Raw genomic sequence first — 21,951 nt, 5'->3', positions numbered from 1 at the left:
TTCTGTTTGTAAAGTGTCTATCGCTGGCAGCACCGTCTCACTATAGTAAATTCTGGGTATGTGTAAATGTACTTGGTGAATAAAGGTGATTCTGATGAAGTAGTACGCACAAAGAGCTACATACTAGAACTGATGGTGTTTCAACTGGTTGAATTTTCAACTATGCAGACTGAACAGTAGCCTACTCTACCAGACTGCAACAACAGCACACAGATGCACTGTCACTATAAAACACGGATTGTTCCACAATGAAAAATAGCAGTAGCGATAAACTATGTACATAGACTTGAACCAACAAATTTGCTGCTGTGCACCCATCCATTTTCACCACCGACAATGCCTCCCTTATCTGTGCTCTTTATTTCAGCACAGAGCGACATGTCAGCAGCTGTTACAAGCATTTCTGTATTTTACCCCTCTGACCAGACAATATCTGGTCAGGGGGTAATAACATCCAATAACATTGGGTCCGTGCCAGCCAGATATAGAAAAATATTGCCTGGCTGGAATCTGTGTGGTGCGGAACAGGCAAAACAAGAAAAAACACCTCTCATTGAATTCCTTTCTAAACTAGCTCTCCTCTCATTTCCTTTCCTTTCCTCTCCTTTTTTCAAACTATCTCTGCTCTCCTCTTCAAACGATATCCCCTCCCCTAATTACAGGCCTTTGGAGCGGTGACAAGATCATATTTCTGCTGTGTAATAACTGGGAGGAGGAGAATGTCTTTATTCCGTTTAAAGGACAATGGAGGCCACAGAGGGCAGAGACAATGATATTTCCAATTTTGCATATGTCATGAAGCATGACAGATTGGAGTGTTATTGGAGCTGAGTGGGATATGCTAATGCTCACTTGGCTGGAATCAAAACAGACTGGCTGGCTCCTTGAGGGGAGGGTCAGAAACAGTGTGTGGTTATTAAAAAAATATAACGTTATAATAATTATCATCACTGTTGCCATCACCGTTGTCATCATTATCCTCATCATGTCTGTTGACCCTGTCTTTAGCAGGAGGATTTACTAGAGGGTATCTTATCCAGTTGACAGTGCCAACACCCTTTGCCATTCACCCCTGCTGGTTCGAATTGGAACCAAATAAGGTTTTTCAGAGCAATGCCATAGTGGAACCATTTTAGGTTATCTGAAGAAGCTTAAATAGGTTCTTTGAAGCCTTATTTGAATATTTCCCAGGGTGCCTTTCTGGTGAATATTAGAGTTACCAGTACCATCCTTGACTGTGTTTTCTAGCGACAGAGACAGTTTTTGCATTCATTCATTCTCAGTCCAGTGACCTTCACAAGCTGAGATCCTAAATGGTCTCCCCACCGGTTTGCAACAAAGTTGCTTTTATGTTTCTAGCTTGATTTTCTGAATAAAACTGGAATTGTGTGGGATTTTTTTTAAACTGCACTATTGGTTAGGGGCTCGTAAGAAAGCATTTCACTCTAAGGTCTACAACCTGTTTTATTCGGCGCATGTGACTAATAACATTTGATTTGATTTTCATTCAGCAACACAGGGATTCCTCACTCATGACTAGTGCCAGGATCATGCTGCTGTGGACAGTGCCAATGATTATCACGAAATCTAGAGCTACTGGTAAGTGAAACTAGTTAGCAAGCTAGCTAGTTAGCTAATTTAGCTGGCTAGCAAACAGCTGTCGATAGATTCACACATTGCTAAATGTGGTGTAGGCCACTACAGTATAGTAAAGAAAAACGTTTGGATACTTTCTTGCAACCTTTGCTGGAGTTGTTAGCTTACTAATTGTTTCCCTCTTGGATGTTGTGTTTTCTATTGCAACCTTTGAATGGCAAATGTATTTTATAATTCAACATAGGCTAACTAGCTGTTGAGGGTCAACTTCTCCAGACAAGTGTTTGCACTGCAAGACCAACATCAAGCAGATAACGGCATTGATGCACCACAGTATATTGTTGTCTAGCTATGTCAACTAAATTGCATGTTACTGCTGTTACAATAGTTGACTCGACTTGTAAATTGTTAGATTTATAATACTGCAGCCTACATGCTTGTTGTAACTAGAATCGGCCCACTGGCTGATATGGATCAAAGGGTGGCTGGCCAAGCAGCTGCTTGACAACTCTCAGGTACCCTAGACTCTACAGCATGTTATGATGTCTTGCCTGGATTTTATGTTGGCCCAACAAAACAAAATATAAACGTAAACAAAATCACAACACTTACTGCGTGTGGCTTTAAATAGGGATGGACACACTAGACTTTAGAACACAAGGTAACTATAACTGTAAATCGCCATACTGGCATTGTTGCATCACTGGCAGGAGGGTTTTGGAATTCCTGAATTTACTGACACCAGTAAATTCAGGACACCAACATCATTTGTTGATGTCAAACCATATATAAAAACATGATAGATATTTTGAAAGCTGAGAAACAGCCTTTTCAGATGATATGACGTACAATAGCACCACATCAATCAAATGGTAATTAGTCAAGAAAAAACACCGCTTTTTACCCAAACAACTGCCATTTATATAACTTCCTGCCTGAAGACAGAGAAACACTTGGAGCATATTGAGTCTTCCTTATTTTGTAAGGATTAAAAATCTGAAATAAGAATAGAAATACCTTTAACTGATCAGTGGTATTTTTCTAGAATTCTATATTCTACAGTCACGCACGGCATCTTAACCATCTCTTCACAACTTGCAGACTTGTTTACGCTGCTGTGCGTTTTTGTTGCCGATCTTACTTTGCTTACTTTGCTACCTGATCTTACTTTGCTACCTGACGGTTTTTACTTTTTCATTACCGTATATTTTTACTTTTTACCCTCACTCAACTTTTTTCATTCAACTTTCTTACCCCGGAGGTTTTATCTGGACATGGTTCGTCAGGACTTCAAACAGCCGAAGCTAAGTAACATTAACATGATGCCTACTAATTGCAGTTGTTGTACTTATAATATACAGGAGAACGATCGCCTTACGGCGAGGATAGCTGTGCTGCAAGCCCAGCTTCAGACGCAATCGTTAGGCAAGGGCAATTTCAGTGTAGGAAAGGATGAAACAGCGTCTGTGGCACCAGTAAGTACAGATAGTAACGTTAGTATAAACCCCCTCGCACGGTCCCCGCAGCCGGACAATTTTCTCATGGCTTCTGGAGGGAAACGCTGTAGGAATGCTCAACCGGTGTCACTTATTCAGCCGACAGAAACTTTCAACCGGTTCTCCCCATTAAGCGAGTCGGAGTCGGAGGCCGAAACTTCTCTGGTCTCTGCTCCTCCCGTTGTGGGGTCTGAGACGCCGAAGCCTCTCACCATTAGCTCTGACAAATTGAAAACCCTAGTCATTGGCGACTCCATTACCCGCAGTATTAGACTTAAAACGAATCATCCAGCGATCATACACTGTTTATCAGGGGGCAGGGCTACCAATGTTAAGGCTAATCTGAAGACGGTGCTGGCTAAAGCTAAAACTGGCGAGTGTAGAGAGTATAGAGATATTGTTATCCACGTCGGCACCAACGATGTTAGGATGAAACAGTCAGAGGTCACCAAGCGCAACATAGCTTCAGCGTGTAAATCAGCTAGAAAGATGTGTCGGCATCGATTAATTGTCTCTGGCCCCCTCCCAGTTAGGGGGAGTGATGAGCTCTACAGCAGAGTCTCACAACTCAATCGCTGGTTGAAAACTGTGTTCTGCCCCTCCCAAAAGATAGAATTTGTAGATAACTGGCCCTCTTTCTGGGACTCACCCACAAACAGGACCAAGCCTGGCCTGTTGAGGAGTGACGGACTCCATCCTAGCTGGAGGGGTGCTCTCATCTTATCTACGAACATAGACAGGGCTCTAACTCCTCTAGCTCCACAATGAAATAGGGTGCAGGCCAGGCAACAGGCTGTTAGCCAGCCTGCCAGTTTAGTGGAGTCTGCCACTAGCACAGTCAGCGTAGTCAGCTCAGCTTTCCCCATTGAGACCGTGTCTGTGCCTCGATCTAGGTTGGGCAAAATTAAAAATGGCGGTGTTCGCTTTAGTAATCTCACTAGTATAAAGACCTCCTCCATCCATGCCATTATTGAAAGAGATTGTGATACCTCACATCTCAAAATAGTACTACTTAATGTTAGATCCCTCACTTCCAAGGCAGTTATAGTCAATGAACTAATCACTGATCATAATCTTGATGTGATTGATTTAATGTGTTAAATGAGGCCTCACCCCCTGGTTACACTAGTGACCATACCCCCCGTGCATCCGGTAAAGGCGGAGGTGTTGCTAACATCTACGATAGCAAATTTCAATTTACAAAAAAAAACAATGACGTTTTCTTCTTTTGAGGTTCTAGTCATGAAATCTATGCAGCCTACTCACTCACTTTTTATTGCTACTGTTTACAGGCCTCCTGGGCCATATGCAGTGTTCCTCACTGAGTTCCCTGAATTCCTATCGGATCTTGTAGTCATAGCAGATAATATTCTAATTTTTGGTGACTTTAACATTTACATGGAAAAGTCCACAGACCCACTCCAAAAGGCTTTCGGAGCCATCATCGACTCAGTGGGTTTTGTCCAACATGTCTCTGGACCTACTCACTGCCACAGTCATACTCTGGACCTAGTTTTGTCCCATGGAATAAATGTTGTGGATCTTAATGTTTTTCCTCATAATCCTGGATTATCGGACCACCATTTTATTGCGTTTACAATTGCAACAAATAATCTGCTCAGACCCCAACCAAGGAGCATTAAAAGTCGTGCTATAAATTCTCAGACAACCCAAAGATTCCTTGATGCCCTTCCAGACTCCCTCTGCCTACCCAAGGATGTCAGAGGACAAAAATCAGTTAATCACCTAACCGAGGAACTCAATTTAACCTTGCGCAATACCCTAGATGCAGTTGCACCCCTAAAAATGTAAAACATCTGTCATAAGAAACTAGCTCCCTGGTATACAGAAAATACACGAGCTCTGAAGCAAGCTTCCAGAAAATTGGAACGGAAATGGCGCCACACCAAACTGGAAGTCTTCCGACTAGCTTGGAAAGACTACCGTGCAGTATCAAAGAGCCCTTACTGCTGCTCGATCATCCTATTTTTCCAACTTAATTGAGGAAAATAAGAACAATCCGAAATTTCTTTTTGATACTGTCGCAAAGCTAACTAAAAAGCAGCATTCGCAAATGGAGGATGGCTTTCACTTCAGCAGTAATACATTTATGAACTTCTTTGAGGAAAAGATCATGATCATTAGAAAGCAAATTACGGACTCCTCTTTAAATCTGTGTATTCCTCCAAAGCTCCATTCTCCTGAGTCTGCACAACTCTGCCAGGACCTAGGATCAAGGGAGATACTAAAGTGTTTTAGTACTATATCTCTTGACACAATGATGAAAATAATCATGGCCTCCAAACCCTCAAGCTGCATACTGGACCCTATTCCAACTAAACTATTGAAAGAGCTGCTTCCTGTGCTTGGCCCTCCTATGTTGAACATAATAAACGGCTCTCTATCCACCGGATGTGTACCAAGCTCACTAAAAGTGGCAGTAATAAAGCCTCTCTTGAAAAAGCCGAATCTTAACCCAGAAATTATAAAAAACTATCGGCCTATATCGAATCTTCCATTCCTCTCAAAAATTTTAGAAAAAGCTGTTGCACAGCAACTCACTGCCTTCCTGAAGACAAACAATGTATACGAAACGCTTCAGTCTGGTTTTAGACCCCATCATAGCACTGAGACTGCACTTGTGAAGGTGGTAAATGACCTTTTAATGACGTCAGACCGAGGCTCTGCATCTGTCCTCGTGCTCCTAGATCTTAGTGCCGCTTTTGATACCATCGATCACCACATTCTTTTGGAGAGATTGGAAACCCAAATTGGTCTACATGGACAAGTTCTGGCCTGGTTTAGATCTTATCTGTCGGAAAGATATCAGTTTGTCTCTGTGAATGGTTTGTCCTCTGACAAATCAATTGTAAATTTCGGTGTTCTTCAAGGTTCCGTTTTAGGACCACTATTGTTTTCACTATATATTTTACCTCTTGGGGATGTCATTCGAAAACATAATGTTAAATTTCACTGCTATGCGGACGACACACAGCTGTACATTTCAATGAAACATGGTGAAGCCCCAAAATTGCCCTCGCTAGAAGCCTGTGTTTCAGACATAAGGAAGTGGATGGCTGCAAACGTTCTACTTTTAAACTCGGACAAAACAGAGATGCTTGTTCTAGGTCCCAAGAAACAAAGAGATCTTCTGTTGAATCTGACAATTAATCTGGATGGTTGTACAGTCGTCTCAAATAAAACTGTGAAGGACCTCGGCGTTACTCTGGACCCTGATCTCTCTTTTGAAGAACATATCAAGACTGTTTCAAGGACAGCTTTTTTCCATCTACGTAACATTGCAAAAATCAGAAACTTTCTGTCCAAAAATGATGCAGAAAAATTTATCCATGCTTTTGTTACTTCTAGGCTGGACTACTGCAATGCTCTACTTTCCGGCTACCCGGATAAAGCACTAAACAAACTTCAGTTAGTGCTAAATACGGCTGCTAGAATCCTGACTAGAACCAAAAAATTTGATCATATTACTCCAGTGCTAGCCTCCCTACACTGGCTTCCTGTTAAGGCAAGAGCTGATTTCAAGGTTTTACTGCTAACCTACAAAGCATTACATGGGCTTGCTCCTACCTATCTTTCCGATTTGGTCCTGCCGTACATACCTACACGTACGCTACGGTCACAAGACGCAGGCCTCCTAATTGTCCCTAGAATTTCTAAGCAAACGGCTGGAGGTAGGGCTTTCTCCTATAGAGCTCCATTTTTATGGAATGGTCTGCCTACCCATGTGAGAGACGCAGACTCAGTCTCAACCTTTAAGTCTTTACTGAAGACTTATCTCTTCAGTAGGTCCTATGATTAAGTATAGTCTGGCCCAGGAGTGTGAAGGTGAACGGAAAGGCTGGAGCAACGAACCACCCTTGCTGTCTCTGCCTTGCCGGTTCCCCTCTTTCCACTGGGATTCTCTGCCTCTAACCCTATTACAGGGGCTGAGTCACTGACTTACTGGTGTTCTTCCATGCCGTCCATGGGAGGGGTGCGTCACTTGAGTGGGTTGAGTCACTGACGTGGTCTTCCTGTCTGGGTTGGCGCCCCCCCTTGGGTTGTGCCATGGCGGAGATCTTTGTGGGCTATACTCGGCCTTGTCTTCGGACGGTAAGTTGGTGGTTGTAGACATCCCTCTAGTGGTGTGGGGGCTGTGCTTTGGCAAAGTGGGTGGGGTTATATCCTGCCTGTTTGGCCCTGTCCGGGGGTATCATCGGATGGGGCCACAGTGTCTTCTGATCCCTCCTGTCTCAGCCTCCAGTATTTATGCTGCAGTAGTTTATGTGTCGGGGGGCTAGGGTCAGCCTGTTACATCTGGAGTATTCTCTTGTCTTATCCGGTGTCCTGTGTGAATTTAAATATGCTCTCTCTAATTCTCTCTTTCTCTCTTTCTCTCGGAGGACATGAGCCCTAGGACCATGCCTCGGTCGGGACTACCTGGCATGATGACTCCTTGCTGTCCCCAGTCCACCTGGCCATGCTGCTGCTCCAGTTCCCACTGTTCTGCCTGCGGCTACGGAACCCTGACCTGTTCACCGGACGTGCTTGTTGCACCCTCGACAACTACTATGATTATTATTATTTGACCATGCTGGTCATTTATGAACATTTTAACATCTTGACCATGTTCTGTTATAATATCCACCCGGCACAGCCAGAAGAGGACTGGCCACCCCTCATAGCCTGGTTCCTCTCTAGGTTTCTTCCTAGGTTTTTGGCCTTTCTAGGGAGTTTTTCCTAGGGAGTTTTTCCTAGCCACCGTGCTTCTTTCACATGCATTGCTTGCTGTTTGGGGTTTTAGGCTGGGTTTCTGTACAGCACTTTGAGATTTCAGCTGATATACGAAGGGCTATATAAATAAATTTGATTTTTGATTTATGGACACTTTCTTCTCTGGATAGTATATTAAACACAACGTCTTTCATATTATAAGTAAAGACATACCGTACACAAGTAATATAATATTAATAAAACAATAACTTTTTTGAAAGAATAAGGTTAGGGGAATACATTGTCTCATTCAAACCTGAAAACAAAGTGCAAGTTACATCGCTATCATAACCAAAACATTATATACAACATTCATCGCTGACCTCCAGAAGCACACAGATAAAAAAAGAATCTGTGGGACATCTTATGGGACTTTATCAGCTGTGGCCAGTAATAAGAGAACCCAGTAGCATAACGAAACAGTCTGAAACATGCATTGACAACATCTATGTATCTAACCCTGACAATTACAAGCTGAGGAGTTCATTAGCATGGTGTCCATCTGACCATAACATCATGATGACCTGCAGCAGAGAGAGACTAGAGGAGGGGATAGCTCTAACAACAGCACAGATCTCGCAAAAGCTATAACAAGCAGTCTTTCATAGAATCCCTCAAGTTAGCCCAATGGGAAAGATGCCTTACATGCAACAACATGAATGAGGCCCGGTAAGACTTTAACCTGTTGGGGCTAGGGGGCAGTATTTGCACGGCCGGATAAAAAACATACCCGATTTAAACTGGTTACTACTCTTGCCCAGAAACGAGAATATGCATATAATTAGTAGATTTGAATAGAAAACACTCTAAAGTTTCTAAAACTGTTTGAATGGTGTCTGTGAGTATAACAGAACTCATATGACAGGCCAAAACCTGAGAAGATTCCATACAGGAGTGCCCTGTCTGACAATTTGTTCTCCTTCTGTGGCATCTCTATCAAAAATACAGCATCTCTGCTGTAACATGACATTTTCTAAGGCTTCCATTGGCTCTCAGAAGGCGCCAGAAAGTGGAATGACGTCTCTCCAGTCTCTGGGCGAAAAACAGCTGGAGATTTTGTGAGTGGTCAGGCTGAGAACAGTGACACTGGAGATGCGCGTTCATGTGAATTCTCTATTTTTTTCTTTCAGCCTTTGAATGAATACAACATCGCCTGGTTGGAATATTATCGCTATTTTACGAGAAAAATAGGCATAAAAATTGATTTTAAACAGCGTTTGACAAACTGACCTGAACGCACTAACAAAACGGAGGTATTTGAATATAACTATGGATTATTTGGAACCAAAACAACATTTGTTGTTGAAGTAGAAGTCCTGGGAGTGCATTCTGACGAAGAACAGCAAAGGTAATCCAATTTTTCTTATAGTAAATCTGAGTTTGGTGAGGGCCAAACTTGGTGGGTTTCAAATTAGCTAGCCGTGATGGCCGGGCTATGTACTCATAATATTGCAAAATGTGCTTTCGCCGAAAACCTATTTTAAAATCTGACACCGCGATTGCATAAAGGAGTTCTGTATCTATAATTCTTAAAATAATTGTTATGTATTTTGTGAACGTTAATCGTGAGTAATTTAGTAAATTCACCGGAAGTTTGCGGTGGGTATGCTAGTTCTGAACATCACATGCTAATGTAAAAAGCTGTTTTTTGATATAAATATGAACTTGATTGAACAAAACATGCATGTATTGTATAACATAATGTCCTAGGAGTGTCATCTGATGAAGATCATCAAAGGTTAGTGCTGCATTTCGTTGTGGTTTTGGTTTTTGTGACATATATGCTAGCTTTGAAAATGGCTGTGTGATTATTTCTGGCTGGGTACTCTCCTGACATAATCTAATGTTTTGCTTTCGCTGTAAAGCCTTTTTCAAATTGGACAATGTGGTTAGATTAACAAGAGTCTTGTCTTTAAAATGGTGTAAAATAGTCATATGTTTGAGAAATTGAAGTTATAGCATTTTTGAGGTATTTGTATTTCGCGCCACGCGATTCCAAACGTCCCACCTTGCCCAGGGAGGTTAAAGAGATCTTCTTACAGGTCGCAAAACTTCATTCACCGCTCCGGCAGAGAAAAGTGAAACGAAAAGTCACTCCCATCTCCTTGACTGACTGACAACATCAAGACCCTGATGAGTCTGCTGCTCGGCTAAAAGCTAAAAGTGGTGAAAATAAAGGCTGAAAATGACTGGGAAGAGTACCGATGTCTCAGAAAGAACGTAACTGCTGAAGTAAGGAAAGAAAGGAAACACTACTGTACTACTCAGCTGCTCTACAAAAATCGAAGGCAGACAACTGTGATATGTGGAAAATAATCTACTATTTCACTAGCAAAGTCAAAAGAACATGCCAAGTACAAAGAAGTTCTAGACATGATATATCGGACCCTCTAGAAATGACAGAAGAGTTTCATGCATACTTTGCGTCTTGTGCATCCAAGCTGGCTAATGAAATACAGGCTCCCTCAAAAGACCCACTTCCATATGTTTCAGAAACAGAGAATGTTTTTGAGCTAACGCTAATTGATGAAGTAACAGTCCTAAATGAACTTCTGAAGATGAAGCAGCAGAAAGCCACAGAGACAGACAATATTCCACCTAGGCTTGTAAAGGACTCTGCCACAGTGATGGTGGGTCCAATGACTCATATCCTCAATCTGCCAATCTCAACTGGGGAGATACCATGTCAATGAAAAACGTATATAACACCAATCTACAAGTCAGGGGATAGATCGGATGTGGCCAACTACCGTCCAATGTTTGTTTTTACATCCTATTAAAGCAGCTTTAGGAAGATACACAGCACACCTGCAGCAGTGCAAAGGGTTGTGGAGGACATCAAGTCGGCTTGTAACAGCCAGGAGGTCACAGCAGTACTCATCTTGGACCCGAAGAAAGCTTTTGACTCTGTTCACCACCACACGCTCCTGAAGAAACTTGCAAAACTAGGCTTTGCCAGCACTGCAATCAAGTGGTTCACATCATAATTGCAGAGTACACTGTCAGCCCAGGTACCTGTGGTGAATGGAGTATCACAAGGGAGTGTGCTTGGGCCACTGCTGTACTGCATTTACATAAATGACCTTCCATCAGTGCTGGAGAAATGCTGCATACATATATATGCAGATGACACAGGCCTGTACTACTCACCAGTGAGTGTGAGGAAGCAGTGTCAAAGGACAGCAAGCGGCAGCCGCTTGGTTTGCTGACAACAAGCTCTCCCTACACCCTCAGAAGACCAAGGCAATGCTGTTTGGCAACCCACAAAAGCTGAGACACACAGGCAAACGTATCACAACAACAGATGGGCAAAACACTTATGAACAAGTAAATGCCATAAAGTAGCTGGGGATGAAGTTGGACCCACACGGAACTGAACATGCCAGCCTGGTCACAAGGAAACTGCTGTTTGGGCTTGGCGGTTTAGAAAGGGCAAGGGACTTCATCTCCAAGGACATCCTCCTATACGATCTACCACACCATGGTAACAACTCATCTGGACTACTTTGCCACAGTATGGCTTCCCACCCTAGATCAGAGGAATAAGACAAATCTTAAAGCATATTATCAACAGGGCTGCTCGTATCATGACCGAGCATTCCTGGAGGAAACATACAGATTTTTCTGCAAAAAGCTGGAATCGAACCACTAACAGACAGGATCCATTACATCACCCTAGTAACTGTTTCAACACAAACTACCTGAATACATGTCAGACCTGTTCAGGTGGGAGTCTCCATCCATCCTCCGGGGTGCATCAGAGCCGCAGCCAAAGCCTATTAACAATGGGACCTGCACCTACTGCCACAACCATCAGCGAAAAACATGGCCTTCCAAAGCAGTCTGCAGTTCTTTGCTCTGGAAAAAGCTGGACTTATCCACACGACAGATAGCTAGTATGTCCAACTTCAAAATAGCTGTAAAAATATCTAGACAGCTGTCATGACGTTGCCCTCTTTGAGTACAGGGAGGACAGTTGACCCCCTCCCCCTTGCACCATCCCCAAACCTACCTCCCCCCACCCAGGCCCTGTGTGAAGGGGTGGTAAAATTCTAGAGGAGAATGTCCTGCTGCATGGCCCAGTTGACACAGAGGGGTTTCATAGAGGGACCAAGGAAATTCTTCCAACTCACAGAATTGGGGAACCGAACGACATTTATGTTCTGGAGAAGGTATAAAAGATTGGTGAAGAATCCAGCTACGAACTGGTCCGCTTGGTACAATTTTGTGATACTCAGAAGAGACAATATAGCCATATTACCATAATACTGTTTATATAATAGCCTCAGCTATGGGACTTGCGTCTAAATGGTTGTATAAAATGTATTAATAAGGATAAAGCTATTTGTAATACGTTGAGTTGCTATGTACTGATGTTAATGTGATAGAATGTATTTCTGTTCAAAGCTTAAATCAGTCATCGGCACGCCCCCCAGGGACACAGACAGGACCAGGTGTCATGTGACAAGCCTGTTCTATGTTCACGTATAAAACCCCCACCCTGATTTACTTTCTTCAGACCAGGCCTCCACTCCATTGCGAGTTTGCCAATAGGTTTGACCATCCAATTCCTCTACTGAAAGTTAACTTTTAGACTACCGATACCGACAGAATAAGAACAAGTCTTTGATATTAATTATTAGTCTGCAGCTAAGTAAATTATATCATTGAACGCGAAGACCGACGAACCACTATTCTATAACGACATTAATGAATGTCGCTTTGAAAGATCCATTCTAACCGAGAGAGAGAGAGAGAGAAAACTCTCCAACAGAACGACTCTCCAACAAGGATCCCGACGACACACTGAGCGTAAATATATATTGATTGCAATTGTTCCCGAATGAGTGAGCGTTCATGTGCAAAGGATGAGCATATCAATTGTTAATATTAATGAACTCTGTGTGCCTCCTCAGCTGCCCTTTATGACCCTTTGTTTAACAAGACACCAGCCATGCCTGTTTAGCCCACTAGGGCACATTACTCTACCAATTCTTTGTGACGATAATTACTGTTTGTATGCTTTCTGTGAATTACTTAGTTTAGTAAATAAATTATTTTAAGACAATTGATGTATGGATGACTTTAGTAAAGGCTGGATTCGTGCAGATACAACAATTTACGACGTTTGGAATGAGACTGGACGCGAGGTAAAATACACCATTTAAACCAGAAGATAATCGGCCTATACTATAATATAATATATAATGTTATAATATAGGAAAGTTATATTAGGAAAATTATAACTTTGTAATCTGAATATTTTCCTTGGTGCCCCGATCTCCTAGTTAATTACAGTTAAACGTTTAATCAAATTTAATCGCGTAATAATAATAACAGGGAGTTATTTTGATAAACATGTCTTCAGTTTAATGGTGTCCAAAGACACGACACAGCTATACTACATTCCACCAGGCCTATAGTCTAATACACAAAGAGTCAGAATGCAAACAAATGAAAAGCGTGCAAGAGAGGCGAAATGACCAGTAACAATCTGAGTCACACTTCCTCCGGCTTCCCCATTTAAATCTCATCCTCTTCGTCCTTGTCTTCACCAAGTAGCGATGACCCTTCAGCACATAAAAAAGGGAATCATGAATGAAGGGAATTGTGTAGCTACTGTGTAGTTATCAATCGGCTTTTCACTCTAACATTTGAGAAAACACGTAACAATTTCCTATCTGATAGTCCATAAACAAAATAATATGATAATGTACAGTATGCCTGTAAGTAGAAAAGTCCCAAAACCAGCTAGACCAGAATGATTAGGTTACCAAGCTGACGACCAAGCTGAGCGACCAAGCTGAGCGACCAAGCTGACGACCAAGCTGACGACCAAGCTGAGCGACCAAGCTGAGCGACCAAGCTGAGCGACCAAGCTGACGACCAAGCTGAGCGACCAAGCTGACGACCAAGCTGAGCGACCAAGCTGACGACCAAGCTGAGTGACCAAGCTGAGCGACCAAGCTGACGACCAAGCTGAGCGACCAGCTGACGACCAAGCTGAGCTTTGAAAAGTAATTATCTAGACAGCTATCCTCATAAGGGTTAGGCTTCAACAGCCAACAGACTGCCAGCTACTATTTGTAGGAATCATATGACATATCACAGATAAACCTACACTTAATGAGACATCTAGCTATGCAGTTATCTAGCTAGCTAATAATGGTAGCTATTGGGATTATAGCTAGCTAGCTACATTTTACGTGTAAAATAACAATCCTGCAGCAGCCCTCTCTGGCTGGCTAGCTTGCTACATATCGAATCATGAGCCAGTTCATTTTAGCTCAGAATAATGCCCAATGACAAATGAACTTCAAATTGTCAATATAAGCATTTTATGTTGTACAGCTATCAAAGACAACATTAACATAAAAAAGGCAAGACAAGAGCTAAATCCAGTAGGCTAGATAACCAGCTAGCTAGGTACATTGCATCGTTTTGGCTGACTATCTACTTGGCTTGTTATAAAAAAATAAATTCACAGACTCATCTTATCAATCGGAAAAAATACTCTAAAATGTAAATATTATAGCTAATCACCAACATATAAACTAATTGTATACAGTTTCTTACCTTAATGTTGTTTTCCTGATCTCAATAACAGTGCAATGTCAAGGTTGTGAGAAATCTTTCAGGTCCAGTCCCTTTGCTAAAACTCACTATTTGCTCAGTACTGCCAATGATGCACAAGGCACCAGTCATTTCTATGGTAATTCAAGATGACGCTACCCATACCTCTAATAAATGTTGTTCAAGATCAAAATCCTAAAAATAGAGATGTTTCTATGTTCAATGCACATTTAGTATTCGTGGATTGAATACATCTCTTTGCTTAGCTGTACTTTCTAAAGTGTTTCCATTCCTCTTTAAGAGCTGAGGAAGAACCATTTAAGAACCTTAACTTGTTTTTTAGTGTGTGGTGCCATGACTCCCCTGAGCCCCATGCTCTAACAGCATCTCTTGTCCCCCTAATAAGTGGCTGCTCCCAGAGCTGTGGGGAGGGTCCTTCAGCTCTGGCCCTAAACACCACTTTGTGCTGCTCTCACTTGTCACAGAGGTTGTTGTCATAGCACCCCTGACTAACACACACACCCCGAGCCAATAACACCCATCTGTGTGTGTACAGTATGTAATCACTTCCCTGTGTTGTTTCTCTCTGGGTTCATTAAAGCCAGGGGGAGTATAGCTGACATGATTAACAGCCTCCTGAAGACTGACCTCTCTCCTGCTGGGACGACACAGACTGATGACAACCTTTGCTCTCTTACCTTCACACACACAGCGTGTGTTTTGTGCAGCATGTGTGCGTGTGTTTTGTGCAGCATGTGTGTGTGTGTGTGTGTGTGTAGACGGACAGTGGGTGGTGCTGTAACTGATAGCCCTTGCTGGCAGAAAGACACCCCAGTGTCAGTGTGCCATAAATAGTCATTAGTGCAACACACTGCCCTGTGCGCGCGCACACACACATACACAGAAACTATTCTCCTCCCCACAGACACACACACACACACACACACACACACACACACACACACACACACACACACACACACACACACACACACTCCACCACAGCTAACAATAGCACCAGTGACTAATCTCTTATTGGTCCAGCAGGTTTTAAAGCCCATTATAGATAATAACACATTCATCAATAGACAGCCGAGCAGCTGTACCATAGAGCACCAGTCGTCTGGCTGTGAGGAGGGGGTAAAGTCAGTTCAGTGTATCTCTATAAGGATAAGGCAATCTGCTCCTCACAAATCTCTAGCCTTAATACTTCGTAATTGCAGATGTTTTAAAAGGAACAGACCTTAATGTAACATTAATTAACTCATCTCTGGGATGAGATCAGAAATGAAGCCAAGGAGACCCTCTAATGATCAGTCACAATTAGAGAATCCATTCGAGTTTCTCCTAATTCAGTTGGAATGGAATTTTTATTGATTTATTTTTTTACAAAGCTGCTATCTTTACACCTTGCAGCCTATTATATTTTATCTGTATGAATTCAATCCCTTCTTCAACCTTATCAAACACGTAGACTGATAATTCAACCTGATCTTATGACCAAAAGCAAATTGTCAAGACTGTAGACTGAACACACACATCAACATTTCCTCTCCCATATTCAAGAGGATCAAACTACACATCTAGCATTGTAGTGAGCAGACAAAACCCACTATGCCAACCTGAGACCACAAACGCTAGCCTGGTCCCAACTCTGCAAGACAGTACAAACTGATCTGGGACCAGGCTACCCAAAAACGCTGCTTGAGGAGAAAATAAATTGAGTGGAGGAGACAGTGTATAAACCGTAATAAACCGTGTACAGACCGTGTGTTTCTTCTGCAAGCTGTTCTTGTTCTTCTTCTTGCCGTAGGTGTGAAGAGCCAGGCGTGGGATGTTGTTCTCCTGGTCAGAGTGCTGGTGATGGTTGCTATGGTTGTTGTGGTTGTTAAGGTGGTTGTTGTGGGCCTTGTGGGTATCCAGGCTGAATCCATTAGGGACTTTAGGGGCCTTCTTCTTGCACAGGGGGGGCCCCGCCTGATTCTCCTCATGGTTCTCCTGGTTCTCCATGCGCTCCTGGGACTTCAGGGACAGGTCCTTCTGGAGAGGGAGAGGTGAGATGACAATTCAGTTACACTGAAACAAAGTAGACAACTTCTCATGTGACAACTCTGTGACAATAAGACAAAGTGCTTCACTTAATCAAAGTATCTTCTGTAAAGGGAGAAAGGAGAGAAGAAAAGAGGGGAGGTGAAAACTCTGACAGTGAAAAAAGTAATTCAGGGTCATGTCCTTCTGGAGAAGGGGACTGGAAATATCTACTTTTTTGATCTGCACTGCAGGGGAGAGGTGAAAACTCTGTTACACTGAAACAAATGAAGTACTTCTGATTATCTTGTGCTGGAGCGTACTAAAAGCAATTACATTAATTCAAATATATTCATAATTCTGACAAAATAAGCCCCTACACCTGAGAAAGAGAGCTCATTACGATGAAAATCAAAGCTAGGCTTAAAGATGGATAGCATATTCACATTGACAAATGCCTGCTGAGAAGTAGGCCTACTAGCTAGCGTATCTATGTTCTCCAGTGTTCTTCTCCCCTACTGAGGCCCCCCGTGGGTAGTTCAGCACTAACAACGCGTTACGTTTAGACATATTGTCACCAGAGCATCTCTAGGCTAAGTACAGTAGATGATAGTGTGGTGCTATCTGTGATTTACCACACATCTATTAGAGCATGGCTGTCAATGAAGGCATTGAGCGTTGGAAACAGAGCCACCAGCACACACCCACATCGACAAAAACACACACACATACACAAACTAGTATAGCAATGAAATACTTCCATTGAAGTTCTGTCAACACTCCCACATCCCCTGGTAAAATAGTGGGCACTTTGTGGGCACCTACACTACACTCCGTAACAGATGGAGAAAACAAACCATTACACGAGCCCCCACATCTCCTGTACTGTGTGCTCTTTTCCAACCAGATGGGGTTGTACAGTTTGACTGGGGGATTAATAACACAACTCATCTGCCACAGCGAGGCAGCGTACTGTACTGGAGCCATCAAGGCTAAAGTTATGGAACAAATAATTTATCTGTAAGGGGACTCATTTTGTTCCAGGCCTGTAGTAGTAGCAGCAGGCCAAAGAGCCACTTGTGTAATACAGTCCAATAAAGACTGAGTGGGGCAGCCATGATGACACTTTAGTGTGGAGATTTAGTCGCAGAGCCAATAGTGTACTGTCAAGGGAAAGTGGGAAACTGCCACGGCTACCCTAATGATGTGTCAATGCCCTGTGAAATGCAGATCTTTGACAACATGCTTGGGGGGGTGTGAGTCCACATTATTACCCTTTAACAGACCTGATAGGAGTATTTGTGTGGACATATGGATTGGTTAAATGGGAGAGGAGTGATAATTAGGAGGTATATCCCTATTCAAGTCAGGAGGGGAGTGAGTGACCCTCTCCAATTCTGTATCATTCTGCAACTGCCTCTTCTACAACCTTGCAGTCTCTCTCCCCCTCTACCTACCCCTTTAGCTCTCTATTCATCTTTTCCTATTCCATCCCTGGGTTGTTTTTCTGAGCACAGCCTTGCCCGTCACCATCCCAGGGTGCCTCTGTCTGTCTGGAGCTGCAGAAGACTACAGGGTTTGGAGGGAGTTCAATAGGATGCGTGTTACACAGCAAGATTACGACCAAAACAATAAAGAATAAGGATATTTGTGCTACAGTACATCGCAGCCACCTTCTTGTTTGACATATTGGGTGACAGTATTGACATGGTGGGTGACATTCGGTAGACCCTGAGACACACATTATCTTAATTGTATGAACTTCACCTTTATTTAAGCAGGGAGTCATGCTGAGACCACGGTCTCTTTTGCAGAGTAGTCCTGCATTAACAAACCAATAAACAACAATTACACTACACATAGTCTATCTACACTGAGCGAACAAAACACACAACCTTCTTATATTTATATACAGTTGAAGTCGGAGGTTTACATACACCTTAGCCAAATACATTTAAACTCAGTTTTTCACAATTCCTGACATTTAATCCTAGTAAACATTTCCTGTCTTAGGTCAGTTAGCATCACCACTTTATTTTAAGAATGTGAAATGTTAGAATAATAGTAGAGAGAATTATTTATTTCAGCTTTTATTTCTTTCATCACAATCCCAGTGGGTCAGAAGTTTACATACACTCAATTAGTATTTGGTAGCATTGCCTTTAAATTGTTTAACTTGGGTCAAACGTTTCGGGTAGCCTTCCACAAGCTTCCCACAATACATTGGGTGAATTTTGGCCCATTCCTCCAGACAGAGCTGGTGTAACTGAGTCAGGTTTGTAGGCCTCCTTGCTCACACACGCTTTTTCAGTTATTTTCTATGGGATTGAGGTCAGGGCTTTGTGATGGCCACTCCAATACCTTGACTTTGTTGTCCTTAAGCCATTTTGCCACAACTTTTGGAAGTATGCTTTGGCCATTGTTCATTTGGAAGACCCATTTGCGACCAAGCTTTAACTTCCTGACTGAAATCTTGAGACGTTGCTTCCATATATCCACATACTTTTCCTTTCTCATGATGCTATCCATTTTGTGAAGTGCACCAGTCCCTCCTGCAGCAAAGCACCCCCACAACATGATGCTGCCACCCCCGTGCTTCACGGTTGGGATGGTGTTCTTCGGCTTGCAAGCCTCCCCCTTTTTCCTCCAAACATGACGATGGTCATTATGGCGAAACAGTTCTATTTTTGTTTCATCAGACCAGAGGACATTTCTCCAAAAAGTATGATCTTTGTCCCCATGTGCAGTTGCAAACCGTAGTCTGGCTTTTTTATGGCTGTTTTGGAGCAGTGGCTTCTTCCTTGCTGAGCAGCCTTTCAGGTTATGTTTTCTGGCTGGTGCCCGCTTTGCCTTCAAGGTTGTTTTCCTTACAAAAAACTTTGGACATGTCTGCATTCCTATCAAAGTAAGTCGCTTATTTTCTGTATATCGTGTTGTCGTTTCTGTCATAGCACACCATATCTATGTAGGGATCATAATGTATTTATTGTTTAATTCACATGTTTTCAAGTACTGGTGACAAATCATGCATTCCGATTCTTGCATAGATTGTAATGGACACATATGATGTGTGTAAAATACTTTTTGGAATATTGTATTGATTATGATGAGCTAATGCTAAGCTGTTTGCTGGCTATGTGTGGCGCCATGTTTGTTGACATCATACAATGCATTCTGGTTGTCACGTAAGCGTCTGTCAGACCAAAGATGTTATAACAACAGTTAGTTCGCTCGACTGATTTATGGTGCTTTCAAGACAACTGTGAACTCTGAAAAATACTAGGTAAAATCATGACGTCAATGCTCTTCCGGTCGGAAAGTCGGAGCTCTAGAAAGAGGCCAGAGTTCCTGAGTTGGAATTCCGAGTTGGATGACCGTTCAAAATGAATTTTCCCCAGTCGGAGCTCGTTTTTCCCCAGAGTTCACGGTTGTCTTGAAAGCACCATAAATCAGTCGATTAACGCACTGAAGTCGGAAGTCGGAGATTTCCCAGTTGTTTTGAATGCGGCATCAGATTGTAACTTTGGTACCACAGGGCTGCCAGCTCAGACCCCCCTTTCCAGGGATTTTATTTTTATTTAGCTTATAAACTTATCGTGTTTGCCCCTCATTTAATGATAAATCCCCCATCATAGTAATATTTCCTGCATCATATACCCCCACAATACCTTCCCCTATTTCTTGTCCCCATGGACTTGAACCCCCCCACAAATTAAATGAACCCCCCCCACAAACCCCCATAAAATGGTTTAGCTTTCGCGCTACGGTTAGGTTAGGCAGTAGGCTTGGGCAGTAGGCTTGTATTTGTTGTGATGATCTGTGAGGTGAAAACATTTTATTTGCTTTGTGATTTGTCAAAAAACGGTAATACGACTTGTCAAGTCATGTGCTCCGGTTCTTGTATACACTGTAACAAGTACATCAATGATTTATAATATGCTGAAAAGTGGCTAAACTAAGTTCATATTTTTCAGGCAATGAGCGCAGCCATCTTCGACTTTGTTAATTTACATTTTATAGTGAATGGCATTATGGGATTAGGGAGTTTTTGCCAAATCAAACATAAACAAACATGGCTGCCATCATAAAGAATTTAGCTGCTGTTAGCATAGCTGACACGCATTTCTTTTCTAAACAACATTACAATAGTCTCTTGTGCTCACCAGAGATGTGGTACATTGTAAACTAGTCTAGCTGTTAGGTCACTAACTTATGTTTTGTTTTTTGTCAGTGCAACCTGTTATTTAGACTGGTTTATGGAATGAGTTTGGCTGTGGATGTGTTCCGTGTAATGCTTGGATGATGAAGTTCTCATTTATCTTTTACAATAAAAGGTCAAATTGAGGAATGATGTTTAAGACCTTTATTTTCATTCAGTGCAAAAACATATTTAGATGCTGTTCAGACAACAATGGTGTTTATACGCGTTTGTTGGGTCATACGTTCTGTTGCTACTGTGCCAATCACTTATTTGAGATCGTACGCTGCAGGGACCACTCAACAATGATCACAAATACGTGATCGTACGCATCAAAGGGTTAAAGATTCTGCAATCAGAGGATCAGAAAGCTGTAGCAAGAAAGCATCAGACAAATCTGCCCCAGTGATTTTTTTTTACATCAATCTTCTGCAAGGCGTCTTGCAAATCACAAGAAGAAAGTTGTTAAAATGAAAACCAGATTCACTAGAAGTTGACGGAACTTCCATCGAGCCATCTAGAGGCTGGGAGAGAGGCAGACATCCGACTGGCTGACAAGGATAAATTAAACCACCATTTCTTTCAAATAAAAGCCTGTTGAGATAAAATGCTAATTAAAAGCATCACTTATCTCATATTTCTCAGAAATGATGCCAGAGTCTGACACAACTTGCTAAGGCAGGGAAGAGGAATTTCCACGCTTCAGTGCATTAACTGTTTTGCAAAATGTAGATGGATTACCAGCAGAGTCTGAGATAGCTATATCTAACTACTTTCTAAGTTCTTTCTCGATAGAGGAAGTGCATCTATTTCTCAATTGCCTGCAAAACTAGCAATCAGCTACAGTCTTTCTAGCCTTGGCCCAGGCATGATTTCTCATCATAACAAGATCTGAAAGTTCTATAGAGAACCAAGGATTTGTTCTATTTTTTGTTTAAGGGAGTGTATTTGTCTGACAGAGAGAGAAAATAGATGACAACAATTCTAGAACTAATTCATGGTCAGGCATGCAGCTGAGAGGAAAAGTCAGAGTAATACAGTGCCTTCAGAAAGTATTCGCACCCCTTGACTTTTTCCAAATGTTGTTGTGTTACAGCCTGAATTTTCCATTGATTAAATTGAGATGGTTAGTCACTGGCCTACACACAATACTTCATACTGTGAAAGTGGAATTAAGTTTTTTTTTTTTTTTCTAAATGAATTTAAAAAGAAAAGCTGAAATTGAGTCAATAAGTATACAATCCCTTTGTTATGGCAAGCCTAAATAAGTTCAGGAGTAGCAAGTCA

At 42.2% G+C, this 21,951-nt stretch overlaps 1 protein-coding gene across 5 annotated transcripts in view; it reads right to left on the bottom strand.

The window, feature by feature from the left end:
* The window catches only part of auts2a (activator of transcription and developmental regulator AUTS2 a), a 471,784-nt gene that overhangs the window by 351,040 nt on the left and 98,793 nt on the right, over positions 1-21,951 (bottom strand). For all 5 annotated transcript variants that reach the window (XM_029691164.1, XM_029691168.1, XM_029691167.1 and 2 more), the window contains exon 3: positions 16,206-16,478. In XM_029691164.1, coding sequence (XP_029547024.1) covers positions 16,206-16,478 — 273 coding nt within the window. The remainder of the gene's footprint in view (positions 1-16,205; positions 16,479-21,951) is intronic.

The sequence above is a fragment of the Salmo trutta genome, chromosome 15, assembly GCF_901001165.1.
Source record: "Salmo trutta chromosome 15, fSalTru1.1, whole genome shotgun sequence".
Taxonomy (NCBI): domain Eukaryota; kingdom Metazoa; phylum Chordata; class Actinopteri; order Salmoniformes; family Salmonidae; genus Salmo; species Salmo trutta.
Note: the sequence above shows the minus strand (reverse complement) of the source record. Positions and strands in the feature narration are given on the sequence as shown.